This window comes from Acomys russatus, chromosome 3 (genome assembly GCF_903995435.1).
Source record: "Acomys russatus chromosome 3, mAcoRus1.1, whole genome shotgun sequence".
NCBI classification, from domain to species: Eukaryota; Metazoa; Chordata; class Mammalia; order Rodentia; family Muridae; genus Acomys; species Acomys russatus.
Window position 1 is genome coordinate 47,151,561 of NC_067139.1, and position 23,531 is coordinate 47,175,091.

The 23,531-nt window shown below is 41.3% G+C and overlaps 1 protein-coding gene across 12 annotated transcripts in view; it reads right to left on the reverse strand.

Moving 5' to 3' along the window:
* Positions 1-23,531, reverse strand: part of Cadps (calcium dependent secretion activator) — a 420,141-nt gene that overhangs the window by 105,692 nt on the left and 290,918 nt on the right. For 11 of the 12 annotated variants that reach the window (XM_051139831.1, XM_051139822.1, XM_051139811.1 and 8 more), the window contains exons 11-13: positions 19,808-20,020; positions 6,080-6,216; positions 2,642-2,829 (exon numbers count right to left, since the gene is read on the reverse strand). In XM_051139831.1, the coding sequence (XP_050995788.1) occupies positions 2,642-2,829; positions 6,080-6,216; positions 19,808-20,020 (538 nt within the window). Of the gene's footprint in view, positions 1-366; positions 526-2,641; positions 2,830-6,079; positions 6,217-19,807; positions 20,021-23,531 lie in introns of all 12 variants that reach the window. The other variant, XM_051139845.1, reaches the window with a different exon arrangement.

Genomic DNA, 23,531 nt, shown 5'->3' on the forward strand with positions numbered 1-23,531 from the left:
TACATAGGCCTATTCGATGTTGACCCATCTTATTTGTCATTTGAACATAATTTTAAACTTATGAAGCATGCCTTGCTTATTATGAATGACTTCTAAGGCATCAGACCAATAACTAGACATGAAGACAGAAAAACAATCTGACTCATAGTTCTGTTTGCTTATTGCTAGCTAGTCTTTCCAATACAAACATGCTTTTAAAAACACCAAACACCTGACTCAAATTTAGTCCTAATATAATACATTTTGTCCATTTCTAAGATCTTTTAAAGGATGCCTAAATCCTATTGTTTGCAAATGTGGACATGGTGGCATGGAGCAGAGACAAAGGGTCTGAAAATACAAGCCAACACACACATGGCTTCTTACCTTTTTTGCTCTTGACTTGGGTGAGCTTTGGACTCTTTTCTTTTTTTTGATTCTCTTCTTGAATCTTTTTTAGCTTCGGGTTCAGGAGAAGGTGGAGTTTTGCCCCCTTGAAAGTCAGTGTTTGGTAGCTGCCCACTAAGATACACATGCATTTGTTGACTTTTGAGAGGGAGTGGTCACATGAGGCATGCAGAGGGTGGCCAGCCATAGGAGAATCAAGAGCACACACACACATGCGCAAACAAAAAGAAAGAAAAAGAAGGCTGCATCAAGAAGCAAAGGCAAGTGCATTCAAACTAAAATAATAAGCAAAAAAAAAAAAAAAAAAAAAAAAAAAGATGCAAAATGCATAAGGAAAATCAGGACTGAAAAGAAAATTAGAAATCCAAAACTGTTCCCACGACAAGATGCATAAAGCTAACTGTGAATCAAGTGGCAGTCTTACAATATGAAACCCAGACAATGTGTATCATAATTCATGATGATGTTTACCAGGGAGTTTACAAAAACATTTCATTATTTTATAACACTTTCTTATTCAGTAACATATGTAGAATACAGTGTGACAACCCAGAGAATATAATACAACTTCTCTCTCTCTCCCTCTATAAAAAATTCAATCCAAGAGGCTGTAACAGATAGTCATCAAAGTGTACATATTTATAAAAGTCAGAATTATGCATCCTCCAACCCAGGTATCAGAGTCTTCATGAATATTTTTATGCAAATAAAAGGTCATGTGTCAGGCTATGGAGCCATAACAATAGAAGATGCAGATAATCTTGTCAAAATATTCAAAGCTACAATGTCGTTGTTACCTAGCTCTAAATGATGGTGTCGGATTTCATAAAACTCTATCCCTACTGGAGACAGAAAAAGCACAGAACAAATCCCACAGATATTTCAGGGCTATGTGGCTTGCAAAGATGAGGTGACATAACCCTGGCTTCAAAGCCAGGTAGCCTGGACTGGCCTCTTCCCTATGTGGATTGCCCCGGAGTGACAACTTGATCATCTGAGGCTTGTTTTCCAAAGCCACCCAGCTGTCTTCTGCTGCCTTGCCTGGCTGTCGGCAGAGATGCTTTGGGATACTGTAGACTTATCTTTATACTAATGCGTGGCTACATCCACCGAGATGGTAAGCTGGCTGTGGCAGTGTGGAAATTTATTCCATGCCTCCAGAGCCAAATGGCAATGTTCTTAAATTATTTGCTTCTTTGCATTATTCAGAACATGGATTTTTCCCCCCTCCAGGAACTGGGCAAGGTCTAAAGAAATAGAATACTCAGTGTAGAGTCAGGAGACTTGACATTCTGGTCTTATCTATGAACCTACAAACTGAGGGGGTTGGTTAGACTGTGGTTGCCAAGGTTCTTCCCACCTCTGAGGATATATTCTAAGTGTTCCTGGCATCTTGGCTTCCAGCTTCACCTATCTCGCTTCGTCTCTAGCAATGCACTTGGCTTCCTTCTTCATAGGACAGTAGTACATGCTGTTCCTTTTGCCTGGAGCCTCTCAACTCCTACACATGCTTCAGTTCCCAGCTCAGGCATCATTTCCTCAGGGAGGTCCCCCCTGCCATTCTGCCACTCCATCTGAGTCATGTTCCTTATTGAGTTATACCCAGAATTTAATTCTTTTTTCTTAATATATCTTTCTTGGTTTGGGGTCTAGTTTTTATTTTTCATCATGAGTACAGAATGCAAACCAGAGCCTGACACTAGGCAAGCAACCACCAAATACTCCGGAAGTGAATGATAGCACCAACAAAGTCAAAATAGTCATCAATTTCTTGCCACCTTTTAGGCATTTTGTTGAGTTCTTTATGTTTATAAATATCCTTTCAACTCCATGAGGATACTGTCATTTCTATTTTCTAGACCAGAAAACTATAGTTTGGAGGATTTAATTACCAACCAAGGTCACTCATTTGAAAAAAAAAAAAGCAAAAACAAAAATAAAACCTACCGCCATCACCAATGATTAGTAGCCAGAGGGATTTAACTCAAGGGCTCCCCTAGAAGGTCTGTTTGCTATTTCTTCACTGTTGCTTAAGGAAAGGAAATTAAGATAGTATGCCCCCTCCTCTCCTTTTTCTCCCTTTCTTTTCCTCTCTTCTGCCTGCTCTCACCCCCTTCTATGTACGGGTGTGTGTGTACCACTGGGCAAATAGGGATAGATGGTGAGTTAGGTTTGATCTTTCAGGCAGAGGTCGTCACAAACCACCGGAAGTTCCCTATTAATCACTTAGGAATGCCTCCAGACTCGTGTGTACCTGTTTCCGTGGACATGGGAGGCGCAGAAGGCAAAGCTGTAGTGAAGAAGCGTGGGGTCGATCATGGCGCCATTTTCTGCCCGTTCCAGCAAGTCTCTAAGGTAGCAGAGATGCCGATGACATCCTCGGACTCCATTTCGAGCACAATATTCATCTAATACAAATACCTGGCCAGGACTGAACCAGCCCTGTAGGGGAATAAAGGAAAGGCTTTCTTTTAAATACAGGTTGCTTTCTGGAGATTTGCTAGCATCAGGAGTAGCTATAGGAAGGCACTGAAGAACAGCCCGTGTTAACTCCTTTGATGGCACGCTAGTTGCTAAGCCAGCACGCTGGGGATGCTCTGTTTTAACCCTTCCAGCAGACCATTCTGGAAGATGCTGTCATCCCTGCTATGCAGGTGGTTAAAATAACTGAGTCCAGGGATGCCACGGGATTTCGGTGTAATTGGTAGCGCTCTATAAGCAAACAGCATGCTTCCAGGAAAAGGGAATTGCCAGGGTTCCAACATGGACTTTACAGGAGAATTGGGGTGAAGCTGGGGCAGACTCTGCCAAGGGAGAAGTGTGATATAAATGTCTTCAGTTGGTAGACATCCTGTGCTTGACAAACAACTTTCAGTTGAGCCTTCTAGCAAGCCAGTGAGGTAGATAGGACAAGCACGTCTTGCTTTTCTACACAGCGATGGAATCTGAATTAGGAAGCTGCAACACACACTAGACTCAGCTCACTCTGTCTACTCCAGGCCCTTCTGTCTCCCTCTCCTCAAGCATAAAGGAAAATATAATCTGCTTTACATATAGACTAAACTTTGTAAATCTTTATACCTTAGAAGAATTTTTCAGTCCATCTTAAAAGTAAAGTAATAACACAGTACTTCAAAGAATTAGAGTGGGTAAGTTTTCCAAAGATGAAATCAGATTCAATCGAACAAAAGAGGAATTTCTCCCTAATGGGTTTACAGTTTTGCCCAATCCACTGTAATTATTTGTTTTCCTGCATTTATTTGCTCACCATAAGACCAGCCCAAGTTTGCTATAAGAGAAAATCCAAATAATAATTCAGCAACATAATGGGTAGAAACCACTGCCTCTGTTTGTAATTAGAAAGCCAGGTCCTTAGAAAGGCCAAGTGATTTTGGCATTAAGGGTCAATGTGGATTGAGTCTAAAAATCAAACCATATTGTCACGTTTCTGTGCTTTCTGAAGCAAGAAATAAACCAATCTAGGCAGTAGTCTCTAAATTAGAAATTTGGGGTCTTTTAAATATAAGCTTCATTTTACTTTGAGGGTCTCCTGAGATTTTTTTTTTTTAAATATTACTGCAGCTTGGGCTAGAAGGGAGGAGAGGAAACAGTGATGTGGAGCAGGGAGAGGCCAAAGGAGTTGGGGAAGGAAGGCTTCGCAGGGCTCTGGTGATGTATTAGGGATCCAGGGATCTTCGGCTGACAACATGCAGCTCAGAGATGCAGAGATGCATCCAACGAAAGACGGCATCTTTCCTATTTCAAATTATAAGTTACTGCAGAGGGCGGGAGAGTAGTTGAGGCAGTGGGCTGCCCCTATAGGCAACTTCTTTGCCACTCCATCTGCTACCCCAAATGCTAAATCTTAGAGACAACACTGCTGTGAAAGATTAAAATATATTTTCTACGACTCAGATGACACCAAGTCTTTTGTAGATGCCAAAATAGCTGCTTTGAAAAGAGTTGAAGAAATATCAATTAGGAACTGAGTCGAAGACACAGAAAAATTTATGTATCCCTGCTGGTCGGTCTCCAAAACCAACTGAAAAAAAAAAAAAAGGACTGTAATAATGAGAAAAGTGGAATATATAGAGATAGGGGATAAGGTCCTTTAAATTTCTGTTATTTTCTGAAATTCTGGCCTTAATTAATAGATCCAGGTATATAAACAGGAAACGGAGCTGATCTGGGTCACTCATGACTGTTATTTTTTAATTTGGACTGTATTTTAAAACTTATAGTGACTAATGAGAAACAGGGATCAATATTTCATTTCTGGTTTAATCTTTAGAGGGCGTTTATTAATTCTTCTTCATGGTAAATTTCACAATAAAAAAAAAACCCTGTTTTCAAACACTGGTATAAACAAAAGTCTTAAAAATAATATATCTCAAAACGATCATCATGTGAGAAGAACTCCTACTGAAAGGGGACTGGTTACCTTGCTGTATACCCTTACAATTGTCATAAATATAATTAGAAATAAATAATAGTAGGAAAGCTATTTGGAAAAAATGGACTTCCAATGCAAGGTAAAGGGCTTTTTTTGTTTGTTTTCTTTTTGCTTCTTAAAAGTCAATTTGGTATTCCTTTCCAACTTGGCAAATTAAGAGTCTCCAATGAAAAGATTCTAAATATGAGACAGTGCATCATTATGAGCCATAGATTAATAAGTGATCCCACAGAAACTCATTTCTATTTTGAGATGATTTTAAACTCTTAAAAAACACTTTGTCTTCAAGCACAAAAAAAAAAATTAAAATAATCATTCAGAATAAGGGTTTATGGTTTATGCTAATGTCAGTTAATTATATAATATTAATGTTACATATATATTAACTCCCACATTTGAAGCCAAGGAGAATTGCCCCTTTCCATAAAATCACTTGATCATTTCCTCTTCTTCTTTCCTGTCTATAAAGTGGGATTAGCAATATTCATGTTTAAGAAAGAAAGTCATAATTTAGAGTCTGCTGACAGAAATGAACGGAGTCTTTGTTATGCTTTGGGCCTTGATAGTTGCAAACCCAAGATGCGTTTTCAAAAAATTGGATAAATATGTCCTTAAAGTGAATTAATTTGTCTTAGGATTTAAAATGGGATTTTAGGGAATGTAAACACCCTGCTGGGCAGCTCAATTTCTACATGTCTAGTCACCTTTAAAATGATCTCTTCGAAGGTGAAGACGGTGCTGAGTCTGGGAGAAAAAGTGTCACCCAAATAAACAAACCCGAATCCATTAGGCTTTCGGGAGTGGAGTGTATCAGCAACTCCCTCGATCTTTAAAAGTGACAAAAAACATTGCATTCCTTAATGAGCTAGGAGTACCAGGTATAGGATAGAAGGGTGGAGCATCTTAAACTCTACGACAATCAGGCCAATTTCTGTTAAGTTCATCAGGAGCACGTGCCAAGCTTAAGCACCCTGTTAGGGAGATTTCTCACGTAACAGCTGAAAAGGGGGACGCTAAGATGGGAAATTGGCTATGCCTCTCCCGAGCACTTCCTCTGACTTAGATGGATTCTTAGGTAAATAAAACTATTGCCACGCAGAAAATTAAAGATGTGTTAATAATCGTTAAAGGGGTTCTCTACGGGAGCGGGGGGAGTGCTCACATAAAGGTAGAAGGAGGATATTGGATTTTTTCAAAAATGCCACGTTGCAATTGCTGTAGATCAAAGGATATACTTGCCAGGCAAGAATAGGAATCATTAAGTCTGTGATCCAAAGTCAGCCGCTGCACCATCTCAAAGAGGGAAGCGTGGTCAAAGTTACAGGGATTGGAAGAGATAAATTCATCCATGCCATGCTTTTGAGCTCTATCTGCGTCTGTTCATTTACACATGTGGAGAGAGACACAATTTAGAGAAACACATCACAGGTTTTTTTTTTTTTTTTTTTTTTTTTTTGTTATTTCAGATTCACAGGATCCACAGCATTGTGAACATCAGCTGCCTCCCTGCTGCCCCCCCCCCCGCCACAGTACCCCAAGATAGACTTGGACCCCCCCATTGTCAACTTGCATCTCTTACTGGTAAGTTTACTGCATTTAGGCAAAAATATATTGGCATCAACATGTTTATCAAATGATCACAATTCCAGTGCTCTTTACAACTGCGCATAAGACCGTAACTTCGCCTGCATCTCACCAAACACTGAAAGCAGATCGGATCTTTGCTGATAGCGGTCTAGCTAGGTTTGCACATTTGCAATAGATTCTGCCATTCCAGTGGTTGTGTCTAGAGCAATTTCTCTGTGCTTATTGGAATTATCTGGGGAAAGGCTTATGCTGGTTTTCAGCACAGTGACAATATTTGTGTCGTACCCTTCCAAATTCTCACTGCCAATTTGGTGTCACAAAAGGTCTGATTCCCAACCCTCCAAAATTAAGGTGTTTTTGTTTTAAAGATTTTCACTGAAACTAGGAGAAGAAGTTAAATAGTAATTTAGTGTTGGCTAGGCAAGAACGTTGCCGTGTGGGGCATATACTCCATTAGCAAAGCTTGTGAAAGAGACAAACAGAAACTATCCTGTGAGGCTGCAGCCTGCCACTTATTGTGAGTTAACAGTCTCCCTGTATTCACACTTTTCCTTACAGGGCGAAGGCTGCAGGCAAAACCTCCTAAGGGCTAACTAATTAATCTCAACATGTGTAACTGAAATAGACTATCCTTAGCTGGCAAAATAACTCGGAGAATTCAACTCAAATGCCACCAAGAAAATCCTAAAAAGGTAGGAGTGAAGATCAGCTCATTCTGCCTCAGCACTCACGCTCCCGATAGCCAGACTAGGAGAAGATGGAATCTCAGAGCGAATCCAGCAAGGTTTTCTTCATCTCTTCGCAGGCAACATTTGACTGGGATACAGGGGCCTGCCAGAAACCAGCTAAACAATTGGAGCAACGGGAAACTTGATTTCTGACTTGTCAGGGTGGTTGAATAATATTTTCCTATGTCACCTCTGCCCCAGGAGGATTTTTCCTTTTCCCTCCCTTGCTTAGGGTATGGCTGTGAGCTTGTTTTGTGGTAGCTGTGTCAATTTAACGCCCTGAGTTCTTAGTGATTTCAGCTATGAATCGAACAAAAATGCAGGGCTTGTCAGCTTCTACCCTTCCTAGTGTGGGAATTTTAAAATCTTTGACATTTTGCATAGGAATAGCGAGTGGTCAGTGTTTGAAGAAGATATGTTGTTTATGCCCAAGACACACAAAAAGCAAAGTCTCCAGAAGGCAAGTTGTAGAACAGTATCTTAATAAACAAATTGCTCCATTAAAATGATAAAGCAAAAGATTTTTGGAAGAGATATTACATATGCAGAAATTATGTTAGAGGGCCGACAAGAGCACTCCTGGCTGTGTTAGCGGTCTCGGATCCATCCTTGGGGAAGTGCTTTGAAATTGAGCTTGCTGCATGAGCTATGAGCTTTCCTTTGCTTTTGGTTGTTAAGCTTCCTTTGCCTCAGGATTGTTGGAAGCAAGAAGCTTGCCTGGGTGGGGGTGGGGGTGGAACTGGCTGTTTCTGGGTGTGGATGTGCTACCTGTGGCCCAAAACTAGTAAGTATCTTCCACTTGTTTCTACTCAGGGTCCCCACGGCAGAAAGACCTTTGGAACAATTAGGCAGCCTTTCTCTCTCTCCCTCCTCTCATGGACACTGCCCCCACCCTCTGCCTGTGAGTCCCAGGTCCACTTCATTTGGGAAGAAGCAAGTGTGCGGTGCGCTTGAATTGCACATCCTGTTACATCCTCATGGAGAACCACATCCACCCCCTGCCTCCAGTTTTAACAGATAGATAAGGCAGCCTGGCTAGCATCAGATTCTTGCTCTTGGGTTTCTAGGCAGAGGCTGTAAGCTGACAAACCAGCCAGAGCCTTACTTTGCCAGCTTGGCTCTATTGCTTTTCAATTATGATGGTACAACCCGGGTCATTCAGCGTGGAGACAAGGGGACTCTTTTATATAACTGTTCAAAATGTGGCATGGATTTCAAGTGTTGTACTTTTTTTTTTTTTTTTTTTTTTTTTTTTTAGTTGTTTCAGTCTCTTGAATACTTTGTTGTTGACCTGTTTTCTTTTCTGGCCACCCAGGAAATGGTCTGAAGAGACAATTTGGCCCTCTTAGGGAGGCCTGGATACAGGCAGCCTCTTCGACTGTAACCTATCACAGGGCCTCTATGAATCTCGCTTGCTGTGCTGATCGCTGGCTGAGAGTACATCTAGAAAATAGCTTCCTTTTCTACTGACAGTCTGAAGCAAGCTTATAGAAAAATATGAGTAAAATCAGTGCTTTCCTTTTTTCAACAGTAACCATAAAAATAAAACTTCCTTTTCCTTTCTTTGTTGTCTCTTCTTTCGTCTACAAGGAGATTGTTCCAGGATTGGCATTTATGTGGCTTGGAGTTTTGTTTGACCTCGTGTGTGTGTGTGTGTGTGTGTGTGTGTGTGTGTTTGCATATGTGTACATGTGGAGGTCAGAGGTTAGCATTGCTTATCTTCCTTAGTTGCTCTCAACCTTATTTGTTTTGACCTTACTAGCCGTTAAAAATGTTAGAGCTTCTTGAACATTTTGCAGTTGACCAACTGTTTTGCTTTTCTGGCCATCTAGGAAATGGTCTGAAAAGACAATTTGAACCTCTAGGGAGACCTGGACAAAGATAGCCAGACACAGACAAGGACTCGCCCTAAATCTGGGGCTCATTGAGTCACCAAGCCTGGCTGGCCAGCATGCCTCAGGGACCCTCCTGTGGCTGCCTTCCCAGTACTGCCTGTGGCTGGCTCTTATGTGTGTGCTAGGGATCCACACTCAGGTCCTCATGCCTGCATGGCCAGTATTGTACCGACTAAGCCACCTCCCCAGCATCTGGCCTCCATTTTTAAACAGTTGTTGTGTGCAGGTGGGATGTTTATCTCTGAACCTCAGTCTCCACACGTGACAGATGAGTTGACATTTCCACTTCCTTTCTGCCATCTTGGACTACAGTTTAGCCATCTTTAGAGTCCTTGCATACCTATACATGAGGGATGGGGCATAATGGAGAGTGGCTCCAGCAAGTGAGGCAGCATTGGCATCCACTCAGAATCAGGCTCATTATCTTAATTATTCATATTCTTATAACTCAGGAGTGCTTCTGTGGGTGGCAGACTCTCAGGACTACTTAGAATTGCTTCCCTGGGCTTATACTATGTATGGAAAGGAAAAACAATGAGCTGGGAATGCTAGCTCCAAATGTCAACTCAAAACATCTGAGTTTTAAGGAGGAATTCTAGGATTTTTTTTTGGTTCTCTGTTACAATACCAGTATCCAGCAAAGAATCCAGGCCACAGGGAGTGCTTGGTGCATGTTTATCAAAATACTGAGTTTATCTCATCAAAGTAAATAAACTCATGCACTTGATGTTTTCTATTATTATTATTACTATTACTACTACTATTATTATTATTATTATTAATTGAGACAAGGTTTTTCCTCCATGTAGCCTTGGCTGTGCTGGTCTTGTTTTGTAGACCAGGCTGGCCTCAAACTCTGCCTCCCTAAGTGCTGGGATTTAAAGTGTGCACCACCACATCTAGCTGTTTTCTATTTATTTTAAAATTACATTTATTCATTTATTTATTGTGTTGTGTGTGTGTTTCCATACGGGCACTTGTGCACATGTGTACATGCTATGCCCCCCCCCCCATAGCATGCATATTAAATTTAGAAGCCAACTTTTGGGAACCGGGTCTTTCTTTCCACTGTGTGGGCTCTGGGGATCAAACCCAGGCCATAAGGCTCAGAACAAGCACTTTTACGCACAGAGCCATCTCCCGGGCCCAGTGACCTCTAGTTCTTGATCTTAGACTCTTAGACTATGCTCACAGTTTATCTGTCATTTAGAAAAGCAGAGAGTTCAGAGGGAATTGGCATTGGATTCATAATAACTCCATTTAAGGTTGGAATACCAGCTAAGCATAGTGGCACACTCCTGTAATCCCAGCACTCAGAGAGGCAGAGGCAGGTGGAGCTCTATGAGTTTGAGGCCAGCCTGGTTTACAAAGCAAGTCCAGGACAGCCAGGGCTAGTCAGAGAAACTGTTTTAAAAAGCCAAAAAGAAAAAGAAAAAGAAAAAGAAAAATTACTAATTAATTGTATGTATGTAGCGTATGCATGTGTTTAAAGTTCTGCGGACTCTTTGTCCTCACTTGTGAATTAAAGAAAGCATTTACAGACCATGGCACTGAGCTCTTGACTGGATCTAATACCTGTCCAGAAGGCATTTGCCATACAGGAAGTTCTCAGTAGCTGTTATCTGGGAGTAGCCAGGCAGACTTCATACGTCTGCAAAGCCATTAGTGTGCCAAAGGTGCCTTTGCATTTACAGCCAATGCTCTACACCTTCTTGCTTGTTTATAATATTTTAGGAAATGACTAGCATACCCCTGTCTTTCCACTTTATGATTCCGCCCTGTCCCTACATAACTAATTCTATATTCTACCTGGATTTCCTAGGCTACACTCTGATGTCTTTGGTGTCAGGACACACACAGCAGCATCTCTGAGGAGGTAATCTGCCCCTTGAGAGCATCCTTGATCTGTCCTTTCCTTGCTAGCCCCTGCAGGAACCAGATCCTTAGCAGGTGCCTATTAACTGAATGCATGACTTGGTCACCTCCATCCCAGGCAGGTCCCCACTAGTTTTATTAAGGAGACACACACATGGGGATTCAGATGGCATCTCACAAATCCAAAAGTGGGAACATGTGCTCCCAAGGGAAATATCTTATAGAAGGAAACAGAATTCTAGGTGCAGGTGTCTTTGGATCCCATTCAGCTTGTCTGCCTGTGTCTCCATACATGTCTAGGACCATATGCATTACATATGTTGTCGATTTTAAAATAAAACACTGCAGTGGTCCAGCTGTTCTAAATTCTGTTTTAAAGAACTTGTGGGAGCTTCCCAAGCGACATCATGTAATCATTCCTGCACTGCCCCAGTCTGTTCTCCTACAACGCTGAGCATGGAAAACAAATGCTCTTTGCAACTCCACTTCCCTTTGTGCAAACACTGAAAACTGGCGGATTAAAGAAAAAAAGCAAACACCAATGTTGACATCACCAGGGGAAAACAGGCCAGAGAAAAAGTTCTAGAGAGTCCCTTCCTGAACTCTGGACACTGGGGTCACTCCCCCGCCAGTGCTTGGCATGTGTCAGAGAACGAAAATGAAGTCGAATGTTAGGTTGAGCAAAATATCATCAAGAGGTCAACGTAGCTTTGTAAAATTCCAGTGCTTTTTGGAATGGTGCTTGCTTTGGGAGATATATAAACCGTCTTTGTTGCTGTAGTTATTAATTTTTAAGAAACCTATGATATAGTAGATTATTATATTCAGTACAATTCACCTATGTAGATCTATATTCAGTGCTATAGTATGTTACGGTATTGGTAGTAACTTTAACTTTTCCTAGACTTGGCTTCAGGAAGTTATCCCCTAGTCCTCATTGGTCTGTGAGGGTTTGAAGTGTGCTGAAAGCGGGTCCCATGGTTTTGTAAGCTATATGGCTGGGCCGTAACCCTTTCAAAGGATGCTGCCTGTCCAACCTGTGAGGCTTACTTGTGTAAGGGTTCTTAAAGTCCTTTTGTGGTATGGGATAGGAGGTCGGCTTAAAGGTAGACTTAGGTGAGTAGAGTTAACATTGGTACTTGTACAGCACTGAGAATCTTAAATACTCTCACACTATAATTGATGTTGATTGCACAGGCCTATAGTAAGCAGGTGTGCTTACAGGTGACTCGTCATCAAAACTTCACCCGAAGCTGGCCTAGAAACAACTGTGGGTTGACATTTAGGGAATGTTTTAAAGACACTGCTTCCGACAGTGCTGTCATTTTATGGGCTTCATACCCTCATTTAATCTCCTTTATTGAAATTCATGTGGAGAGTCCCCAAGAGACTACCTGACATTTATGTTACTCAGTTGGTTATGATTTCTGGGCTCAGTTCAAGGTTGATATTCTCTTTCCTTTTCCCCCATATGACTAGGAAAATATGTAATAGGTTTCATAATATTTTACATTAGTAGAAAGCATATTTATGTGATCTTACTTCAGAAAACTGTATTTTAGGTGCATTTCCAGTGTATGCCAAATACATACACTTTGACTGAGTGGATATATAGTTAAAATTTTTTTAATTTCTCCCCCACTAGTATCACACCAGTCTAGGGATTGAAAACAAAAGGCAAATAAATACCTTTATTTTGTAATGTTATACTTTAGAAATTTTCATATGCAAATAAGAATTCTGATGCTCAACATAATTATGATACCTTATTAATAAATTGTCGAAAAGGGCTCTTTTATCTCAGGAAGCCATTCTATTATGCACTAGAGGTAGCTGTTTTATTTCTGAAATTTAGAGCACACATGGGCTCTTGTTGCTCCTGATAGGTGCTAGAGGCAAGAGAATAGCTAATGTAACTTGAAAGTCATCTGTGAAATCAAACTGTAAATTAAAAGGTGACTTTGTATCTTTCTTATATGGAAAATGTGTGCATGTCATATCTGCTTGACAGTGCAAGAGTGAATGTATGGTCTGGACAGTAACGAACAATGACAGTGGTCGGCCTCATCAGAAGGCATGAAATAAAGAAATGACAATGATTGATGGCAGCTGGCGGTTCACAGATTTTTCTAGAAGAGTTTTTCTTAGTATGGTCACAGAACTAGGGAATGTTGTGCCCTGCCTGAACTGTGTACAGCAAGAAACTGGCCCTCCCATGCCTGCTGCCCTGAGGCACATTGTGGACCACTTGCCTGGGAAGCAACTTCGTTTCTTCTTGGTGTGTCTGACTAGTGCAATCTAACGTGAATGACTGGGAGAAGTTGGTGTCTCTGGAGGTCAAGGGTCATGCGGCATTTTAAAACTGCCATGGCAAAGCACCCAAAGGGGTAAACATGAACATGTATTCCAGTGCCAAGTTCTTCTAATTCTTTGAAAGACAGTTGCTTTGAGTAAAAATATTGTCATAACGGAGATTATTTTGTCAATAATCTGAAGCCAAAATGATATGTTTTGTAATTTTTCTTGTTGCAATTACTACATTTTCAATGAATTGTCCTATTGTGATTATTATAGTCTCAATTAATTAGTTTTACATTCCTTACTATATAAGCAGAGATACATTTTTATAGTTGATCAATAATATATCTTACTGACATGATAAGACTCAAGTAATTAGGGAAGAATCTGCTAAACGTTAGTCAACAGAAATAAGTCTTCATTTAATATACTTTCTTTAGGTTGGATTATGGTGTTTGGAAATATTTGGACCTCACTTGCTGTAGAGTCCTTTTAAAACTCTTAACAGTAAGAACAGTGATTTGCTGTGTGGTGTGGGTCATACAAGTGAAGTGTCAATTGAATTAACTCTTTGATACTGTACTCCTGCAATGTAGCAACTGCAAGTTGACAATAGAAGATGTTGCAAAAAAAAAAAAAAAACTCATAAAATAAAACTATAAAAAATAAGGCAAATAACTATTTGGAAAGTCTGCTAGGACAGTAATGCATTGTGCAAATACATGTAAAATCACTCAGAACAGAATTCATTCAGTCATCTAGCCATCCATCCTCTAGTTCTGGAAACAGAAGAGCTAAGTCCTATGTCCCCACTAATGTCCCACCATAGAGTGAGTGTTTAAGAGGCCTCATCAGACATTCCAAAGAAGGTAAAGTCAAGTTCAGAATCTTCATGGAGTGGTGGAAAAGATCTGTCTGCTAGCCAGGGGTACATTTATGCAAAATAAAAGAGAAAGAAGGGGAGAAAAAGCAAATTAAAAAACCAACCAAATGAAAAGAACCAGAAGAAAAGACTACCATTAAATGATCAGGAGGAATGGTGTGACCTATGGTCTTCTACATTAGCATTCAGAGAACTCAAATACATATTTGCCTGCTCTCTTGACCAAATTGCCTAGCTCCCTCTAATGTTAAGTTTTCTTGCAACACACTTTATTTGATAACTTGACCCTATATGAATAAAGAAATTGTAAACTCTCTTTTGTTAAAAGTAAAATAAAGATTTTTCTAAAGTTTTAAAGTATCATTTTTCTTTTCTTTTTTTGTTTTGAGGTTTATTTACACTTAGAAAAAAATTAATAGAAATACAAACAAAGTTGAAGAAGTTATTGTTGTCATTGTTCTTGGGGGGAGGAGTAGAATGACAGAGTTCAAAATCCTCCTGGGCACTGTAAGATTCTGGACCCAAAACCTTTGTGAGGAAGTGTATGGATTCATTCATGTCTTTAATTTGTCATCATTGTGCATGGACCATGTATTAACAGCTCTGTTTCCAAAATCAATCCTCAAAGGCTTTTATTTGAGGATACACTAGGAAGCCAAGTTGAATGAGCTCTCTAATGGTCAAATAATTTGTTAATTGTAGTTTGCAATGTCAGGTATTGCTTAGTTAAGATCAATGGGTTTCCTACCTAGTCTTTATATCTGCTACTGGATCCATGGTTACATCATTGGTAGCTGACCATTCTAATCTTTGGATTGGGGAAGGAGAACCAACAACAACAACAACACATCATTGGTTCCAAGTGTAAAATGATCTGTTTTCAGGCATTGAGCAGTCAGGTAACTGTGGATGACATGAAACAGTGGCATTGTTGGCCATTTCATTGTGATATTAATTAAAATTCTTGGAATTAAAAACATCAGAAGTTCCTGGTTGGCTTTACTCAAAAGTTTATTTGATGCCAATATGAAAGCCAAGGAGAGGAGGCAATTATGCACACATGGCATGCATCCTAGCTTCAGTATGGGAGCTTACATTTCAAACCTAAGGTCAGGAGAAGAACATGAGAATTGTACTACAAAGTCTAGACATGAGGGAGATTGAAGAGGAGAGAGGAAGCACATTGCAGGTGTCAGATAATCGAGTGAGATTATCTGATCTGTGCTAGCTATGGGGGAGCACTTACCCTTCAGTCCAGCTAGAAGTTAGCAGGGTAAGAAGGAACAAACCAGAATAACATAAAGACTAGCAACAAGGCTCAGGAAAGCAGACAGGAGTTCTAACCTAGCAGCTACAGTTCTTGGGTTTGAGCAAAGATTGAACAAGAAAACTTAAAATGAAATAAAACAAAACAACAACAACAAAAATCAACCTCCCCCAAACCAAGAGTAATGAAAACTCCCCTAACTGTTGATGGTGATCTCAGTGCTGATAAAAATAGAGCAGTTCCCAGCCACATCCACCTCTGGGGTACATGATGTGGTCAACAGTTATTAGTTGAGAAATAGACATTAAAACAATAAATGCAAGCACTATATCCAGCAGGCATTGACCAAATGGCAAAGCTTAACATACCTTTTTTTCCCGCCCCACCCCATATGAGAATGGTATGGTTTCTTTGTATCATTTCTTTAATACCCACTGACAAGGATAAGATGTCTTTGTGAGTAGCCACTTGGCATAGTGATACACATCTCCAGATTTGGGCATATCCAAAGTGTGCATTATTGGTCTTAGATATTGGAGAGTTATAAGTATTTGTTTAAAAAATAACTTGTGGAGCTAGGTACCAACTCATGAAAAATAACTACAAATGGAAAATTAAATCAACAACATACATACAAAATAAAAACCACAGAAGAACAAAAGGTTTGAAAGGCTGATGGAGCCCTCCCCAGATCTTGGCAGTCACAAACAAATGAATAGCAGGATCTATTTTCCCCAGTTTTTTTCAATTCCATATAAATACTCCACTCCACTCTTTCTTAGACGTGTCTTTTCGCTTTGAAATTGAACTTTTGAAATTGAAAACAAAAAACAAAAAACGCAACTATTCCCAAGAAGTCAGTTAAACTGAATTTGGAAACACCCCCAAACACGTATACCCTCAACTCTCCCAAACTGCAAATTTGTCCCATTCCCAGGATTCCTCAGAACAGACAGCGACAGGACAAGATTGGAGTGTTTCTTATTTTTCTCCCCCTCTGTCCACAAAACTTTTCTATGTGGCTTCCTTGTTCTATGTAGCTTCTGTTGGCTGTGTAAATACTAATGCAGCAATTACCAAGTGAAGTCATTGAAAAGTCATTAAGACCATCCGCTGGCAAGAGCGGGAAGCACTTTGACCAAATACTCCGAACCAAGATTTAATTAAGCGTGTGCAGAGTCAAGGATGCAGTGATGGCCCTGACCTTTTGGAACTTAAGGGAACCTTTTTAAAATGCAATACTTGATTTTCTTTTTTCTTTCCCCCTTTTAAATCTTTTCTCCCTTTTCTTTTTTTTTTTTTTTTTCTCCTAGCTAGAAAATCTGTGTTTGTGTTCATTTTTGTGATGATACTTCAATACAACAAATCAATTCAATGTAAGTGAATGACCAAGGTTTGGTATTTAGAATGATATTAGAATTGATACTTCCTTTCTCCTGCTTTGTGGCCTTCAGTGACCAACACAGCTCAGTTTCCCAGTACTGAGGAGTTCCTGGGGCACAGGACTTAGGTGCTCTGACGAGGAGAGCCTCAAGCGAATGAAGGCAGCTTTCCCATGCACAGAGCTTGACCCGCCAGACAGTGATGGTTTGAGGCAGTACAGGCAGCCGTGACCGTGCTGTAGCAAGTTCCACTGAGACCCCTGAGCCCTGCTCAAAGCCACACTTTTATGTGTGTTCTTTCCAGGCCTGCTTGCTTTGTGACACCATGGAATGCATTGTTTCTAATCTTTCCTATGGGTTCCTGTATCTGTAACTGGAAACCGTTCAGGGTCTGAAGGAGCCGGTTACATCTTCGCTGGCTTCTTCCTCTGCCGGTTTTGGCGTTTGGAGAACAGAAGCACCCTGGTGGGACTGTGCTTGCAATAGAGAGACTCTGAAGGAGTGTGGAGGCTCTGCCTCAGAGACAGTAAAGCAACAGCAGGGTTGGGCTTAGCATAGGGACACCACACACCTCTGGGAAGACTGAGCACTGCACAATTAAAACGAGTGCCATTTTTGTCTGTGAGGAAGGAGCCTCCTGTATTGAGTGGTAGTAATGGCTGGATGTGGCAGCCTTGTTCTTCTAGAGCCAGGTATCTATGAAGGCAGCTCACACTCTCTGAAGGTCCCTCGCGCCCAGGCAGAGTTTAAGAGGTCACCAGAGAAGAAGCCCAGGTTCTGATAAATTGTATAGACACATGCAACCTTGTATGTCTTGGCTACCTTGTATAACCTACGCTATAGAATCTACAAGGATGCTCTTATCCTCAAATTCTGCCTTCCAGGATTTTGCTGGATCTAAGAAGTTTCCAATAGGGTTGCAAACGTGTATTGCGTCACTGACCATTTAGTTGAATTCTATCTGCTGTTTTCTAAGGACCTGCACATCAGTGTCAGAATGCAATGAGTCCTGTCTACATGGAGAACTCTACCTTTGGCCCTCATGCGTTTCCATGAAGGGCTGTCCTTTTTCAACAGCTTTTATCATGGGTCTTTTAGCTTCCTTTATGGGGGTGTTGCTAGGATTTGAGGACAAAGCCTGGCACGTGCTCCGAGCATATGTTCTATCACCGAGTGACACTCCCACCCCTTCTCCATTCAATTTTACCCCTGGATGTCCTTTCTCTTTCCTGTGTTAGTGAAGAAATGTAAGGCCAATCACAAGCCAAGCAGCCATTTGGTACTGTAGGTGGATGGCAGAGTAGAGACACGGGATGCAAAGTGAAATGACCTCAGGAGAATCGGAGATCATTTGGAAAGAAGACACTTTTCCAAATATCACTTGAAATAGATTTTTCATGAAGTTGATTTAAATGGTGATTATAATTAAACAATTTTGGTCATACAACGCTTATTCAGGAGGGTATGGTGGGTAATGTTATTTCCAGATATGTTAACAAGAGGCTGTCAGACAGTGAGAAGCGAGGACCTGTCACACAGATGCCCCCTACTTAAAAATTAAATAAATACTGGGTATACCTTTGTCAGTTAAGATGTTAGAACAGGCAACTTAGGTGTGGTTACTTCAGGGCTGTCCCCTATAGTCTGGTTCAAACCTCATGTGTCCCTTATTCTTTCATGCTTTTCTGTGTGGAAAGCTACTCTCTGTGGTAATTTGTCAGGTTCCACACACACAAAAAAATGCATCTTCCTTTAAGACACCGTTGGTGCAGGACTGGGAGCCGCTAGTGAATAGAGTTAACCTTCCTAGCCATTGTACTGGGACTCATTAAAAAATTATTTTCCCTCTACAGTTTCTGTAGTTGTAAAGTTGTTGCATACACGCTTAGGTTTGGCTCAAGAGCAACATTGGAGACACTGCACAAGCATCCCAGGGAAGCTTTGGGCTTACTGTACTTGCCTTCCCCTCTGCTATTGTATCCATGCCTGCTAGATCTGGGAGCCATCTCTCTAGCATTTGGACTTGAGCTCTGAGAAGCCTTCCTTGACTGACAATTTGCCTGATGCCCTCTTGATCTGGGCACTCACCACTGTGTGATATTTGTCAGTTCCTGAAATGGTTGCTTTGGGGGCGGGGTGAAGCTGACTTGGGGGTAGTCCCCTGGGATGCAGATCCTGCAAGAGCATCACGTGACAGCCTCATTAGCATGTCTTCTTGCTAGACAAGTGCTTGGTGCTGAAAGAGGGAACCTCATACTAAAATACGAACCCACCAGGACAGTTCCTGGCATGGACACACACCTTAGCTATCCCTAGGTAAAGCTGAAGCTCTCTGTGCAGAATAAACAGGGCATAGGCAGGTCTCTTACTTCATTTTTCTTCTTAATATAAATGTCTTTAAGAAGTCTCTAGCTTTGACATTCATCTCAAGCTGGGTTTTAGAAGTACTGGGAGATAAGTGTCCATACTATGCGGCAAAAGGTAGTAAGACAAACAGTACAGAGACACAGAGGCAAGGGGGAATCTGCAGATGAACTGGGGCTGGTTTTGGGTCTATGATATTTCTGCTCAGAATGTGATTTTAGGTATCGTGTTTTTTTTTTCTTTTTTTTCCCACTGCATGTGATAATGTCATCATTTATTTTTAAATGGTTCTACATTGCAGATTTAAGTTTATTTCAAATCATCCCTATTTTTAAATTCCTTTTAATAGGAGGAGATGAAGCAACGATATACACAGTCTACCATATTTGAAGGACTCAAACAAATACGCACTTGGCTGTGAATTCTAAGCTCTCGGCAAAACCAAAAGATAGGCACAGACATAAAGTACACATTCCTTTGTTTAGTCCTTGGTAGAGAACGTCAAGTATTGCACTTTAAAATTACTTACATCTATGATTTTGCCTCAAGTTTTGTCCTGCATAACTGCATGCCCCTGGCAAATGCGATTTTGGAACCCCACATATAAAAGCAACTAGTTTTTCTCGTTCAACTTTAAGATTTTCCTTATGAAACTTAAAAAAAAAAAAAAAATGACATGTCTACTTACAAAATTGTGAGATGGGGGCATCCAGCTGGGGCACGTTCCCGCCCTTGGCGTTGAGCTTCTGCACCTGGGTAGGGGGCACAGGTTTGTGCGACTGCCCAGTAGCCCGGTACATAGCTTGGACCCACAAGATCCGATCCTGCTCATCATCACTTGCAAATATCACTGTGTCTCCTTCTTTGACAGCATTGAAGAAGGCTCGGCCACCCTCCAAACCTGCAAGGAAGTGAAGAGCAACATCTAAGCTGAGCGGAGAAAACACCAGAAGCGAGCAGTCCCTCGAAAGCAATTCCTACGGCTTTCCCTTGGGCCAGAACGGGGAGGAGCAACTTATCTTCTGGTTGGGGCGTCTGTAAATTACTTCTCCACGGTGTGGGACTAGGGTGTTAAAGAAACAGTTTTAAGGCTGGCTCCTGTCTCTTTCTTTGTCTTCCTGGTGATATTACATCAAACAACCTGATTAAACACCTGCTTACAAACACAAGGAGTTCTTCTTTCATATTGGAAACTAAGTCATCATTATCATCACTGCCATCATCATCACTGCCACCATCACCGTCGCTACCACCATCATAGCAACCACTTCTCTTGGCCCCTTCTCTCTTCAATGACTCTTCGGCTGTTCTTCTCTTTACTGAGAAAGGAGCCGCTCTATTGAGGCTGCTCGACCATTACCGCGCATGCGGCGCACATAGGCCTCTTGATGAACTGCAGCTTCTGATTCCATGGGTCTCCAGTGAAGGCTGAGGCCCTGAGCTTCCAACAAGCTCTCTGTTGGTGCTATGCGGCTGGGGATCATCTCTGAGCAGCAAGGGGCTCTCTCCATTTGGCCTTTATGCCCCTTTAATCAGGCTACCACTTGCCTAAAAACTGTTGTCTAGGCCACCAGTGGTCTTAACTTCGCTGCATCCAATGCTCAACTTGAAATCCTAATTCCACTCACTGGGTCACATGATCAGCAGCAGCTGACACTCTCTTCTTGTTGAAACTACTCTTTATTTGGCTTTCAAGAAATCTGATGCTCCAACTTACCTCCCAGCATGGGGCGGGGCTGTTGTGTTTTGTTTGCTGTTTGCTCCTCCTCTTCCTCCTCCTGACCTTTTAAATGTAGGCATTTCCTGGTGTTCCGTTCTTTCCTTCCTTCCTTTTGTTTTTGTTTTTTACAGTCCCTGGTGATGTCATCCAGCCTTTAGGTGTCGGAATGTGTTGAGAGGGACATTACAGTTCCCCAGCACTTACCTACTTTAGTGGTGGTTCTCTGGACTTGTGTCCATGGATGGATATCTCAAGCTTGTCACACCCAATGCTGGACTCCTGGCCTTTGTCTCAAACCTCTTTCCACCTTAGGAGAGCTGAGCCCACCCAGCAGGAAAGTGCAGTGCACTCTATAATCATTGGGCTAGTTTTGACTCTTTCATTAATTTCTCCCACAGGTATTGATGCCTTGGGTTACCAGAAGAGAGACCCGTCTGTTGCCACTAGTGCTGGCTCCTGAATCTGGCTGTAAGTACCTTGAACAGTCTCCTATCTCAGCTGGACACTGCCAGGCTCACACTCTAGTCTCAATTCTCAGTATAGAATCCAGTCAGTGTTTAATATAATAGGTCATGCTATTACTCTCCACAATTCAACAGAGGCCCCATTCTTTACTGAAATGAAACTCTAGGTTCTGTCAAGGTTTGCAGTCTACATCAATTGACTCTCTGAGCCCTGCAATCCCTCCTCTCTTCCTTTCATGTGTGTACTTCACATCCACGTGATTTACTTCCTTCCTCCACATCTTTATGTGGAAGTTCCAGTCTTATGGGCTCTTCTTTGGTCTTACTCTCTGATAACCCATCTCTTTATCTTGCCTTTCTTTATTATTCTTTTTTAAAATACTTATTTTATTTTTATTTTTATTTGTGTGTGTGTATGTGTGTTTGCATGTGACTGCATACACATGGAGACCAGAAGAGAAGGTCAGATCCCCCGGATCTGAAGGTACAGGTGGTATACTGCCCAATGTTGGTGCTAGGAACCAAACTCTGATCCTCTACTAGGACAGGAAGGGCTCAAAGCCATCTCTCTTGCCCTCTGTCACTCTAACTAACTTCTAGTAAGCTCTATAACTTACTTTGCACCACAATAACCAAGGTTATATGTGACTTAATGTCTTCCATTTCTTTGGTATCTAGCATAATGCATAGTACAAAGTAGGTGCTCAGAAAATATTGTTGAATAGATGGTCTCGTTTTTTTCTGAAGATAGTTCTCAAGGTCAGCATTTATGGCAAGGTAGGTAGAAGCATTTCTTTGGGCTTAGACCAAAGTTAGCTCAAGCCCATGTTTTCAGGGTGTTGCTGTTCTCTACCCAGATTTAAAGCTCATATCCTTATCAGATATGTACCACCTCCCTATTAGCTGACAGCTAAGAGTGCATTAGTGATGAGTTAGCATCTCCAGGTTGCCAGCAAGACCAGTCAGGAGTGCTTCTGTAGCAAGACTGGGTGGTACTAATGGTGGCTTTGAAGAATCAGCATCTTGCTCATTAAGACAGGCATCTCTTTTAGAAGCAGCTACACATTGTGGGGATTTTTTATGTATAATGGTCACAGGGGCTAGGGGCAATAAATAGCTACTTCTTTTTTTATTTTTAAATTATTTACTTATGCACATATGTTTGTGTGTATGGACATGTGCATACATGTTCAGGTGCCTGTGGAGACCGGAAGAGAATGTCAAATTCCCCGCAGCTACAGTTACATTTGGTTGTCAGCCACCCACGTGCATGCCAGAACACAAACTTGGGTCCTTCTGCAAGAGCAGCAGGCACCTTCACTACAGAGCCATTTCTCCAGCCCCAGCTACTTCTTAACAAAGAGAATCAGATGAGTCAACATCAAAGCAGCGCTAAGAAGAGCTTTCTGATGCCTTTGGTTCTATGGAGGCTCTAGAAAGGACACTTAACAAACTAGAAACCTGGGCAATATGGTAAGAAATAAATTTTCAAAAAAAAAAAAAAATAGAGGAAGAGCTCTGAGGAATGCATCTGTCCAAGAAATGAGCATCAAGGAGCCACGAGGAGGACTGAGTCAACAGATCGTTTGTGCCTACTCTCGTGGTAACTTTGGAGATACCCCATCTTGCTACCATCAGTAGACACCAGTTGTGTCTCACTTGAGAGACACTGTCCACTGCCTCAAACCTCTACTCCCCTGGGGTCTATTGATGGACATGGGGGAGGATAGACTTTCTGAGTCAATGGTCAGAAAGACATTGGGGGATATATTTAGGAAGCAGGACACCTTCCCTATTGTAGACACTCGAGGCAGAGAGAGAGAGAGAAAAAAAAAAGCACTGTTCCCTAATCTTTATTTAATCCATCCAATAGCCCTATGTAATGTAAATAATAATATTCCCATTTTACAGATGAGGAAACTGAGTCTCAGAGAAGAGTACAAATACTCACTTGGTTGAAAGCTGGTCTGTAAGGACAGAAGCGGGCTCCTAACCCGCCTTCTGTCTGGCATCAGAGCAGATGAATATAGCCATGGAAATATTCTCAATGCCTATTTTTATGTTTGGAGACTTAACTGCTTAATTGAGAAACTGTTGCCTACTCTCCAAACTACCAAAGAAAAGTAAAATGGCATATTTTCATTCTGAGCTTAAAAGGAACACTTCACAAACAAAATCCATGGTTGTCCATCAGCCCTGTGAGTCAGCATGTTAAGGCTGTCCATCAG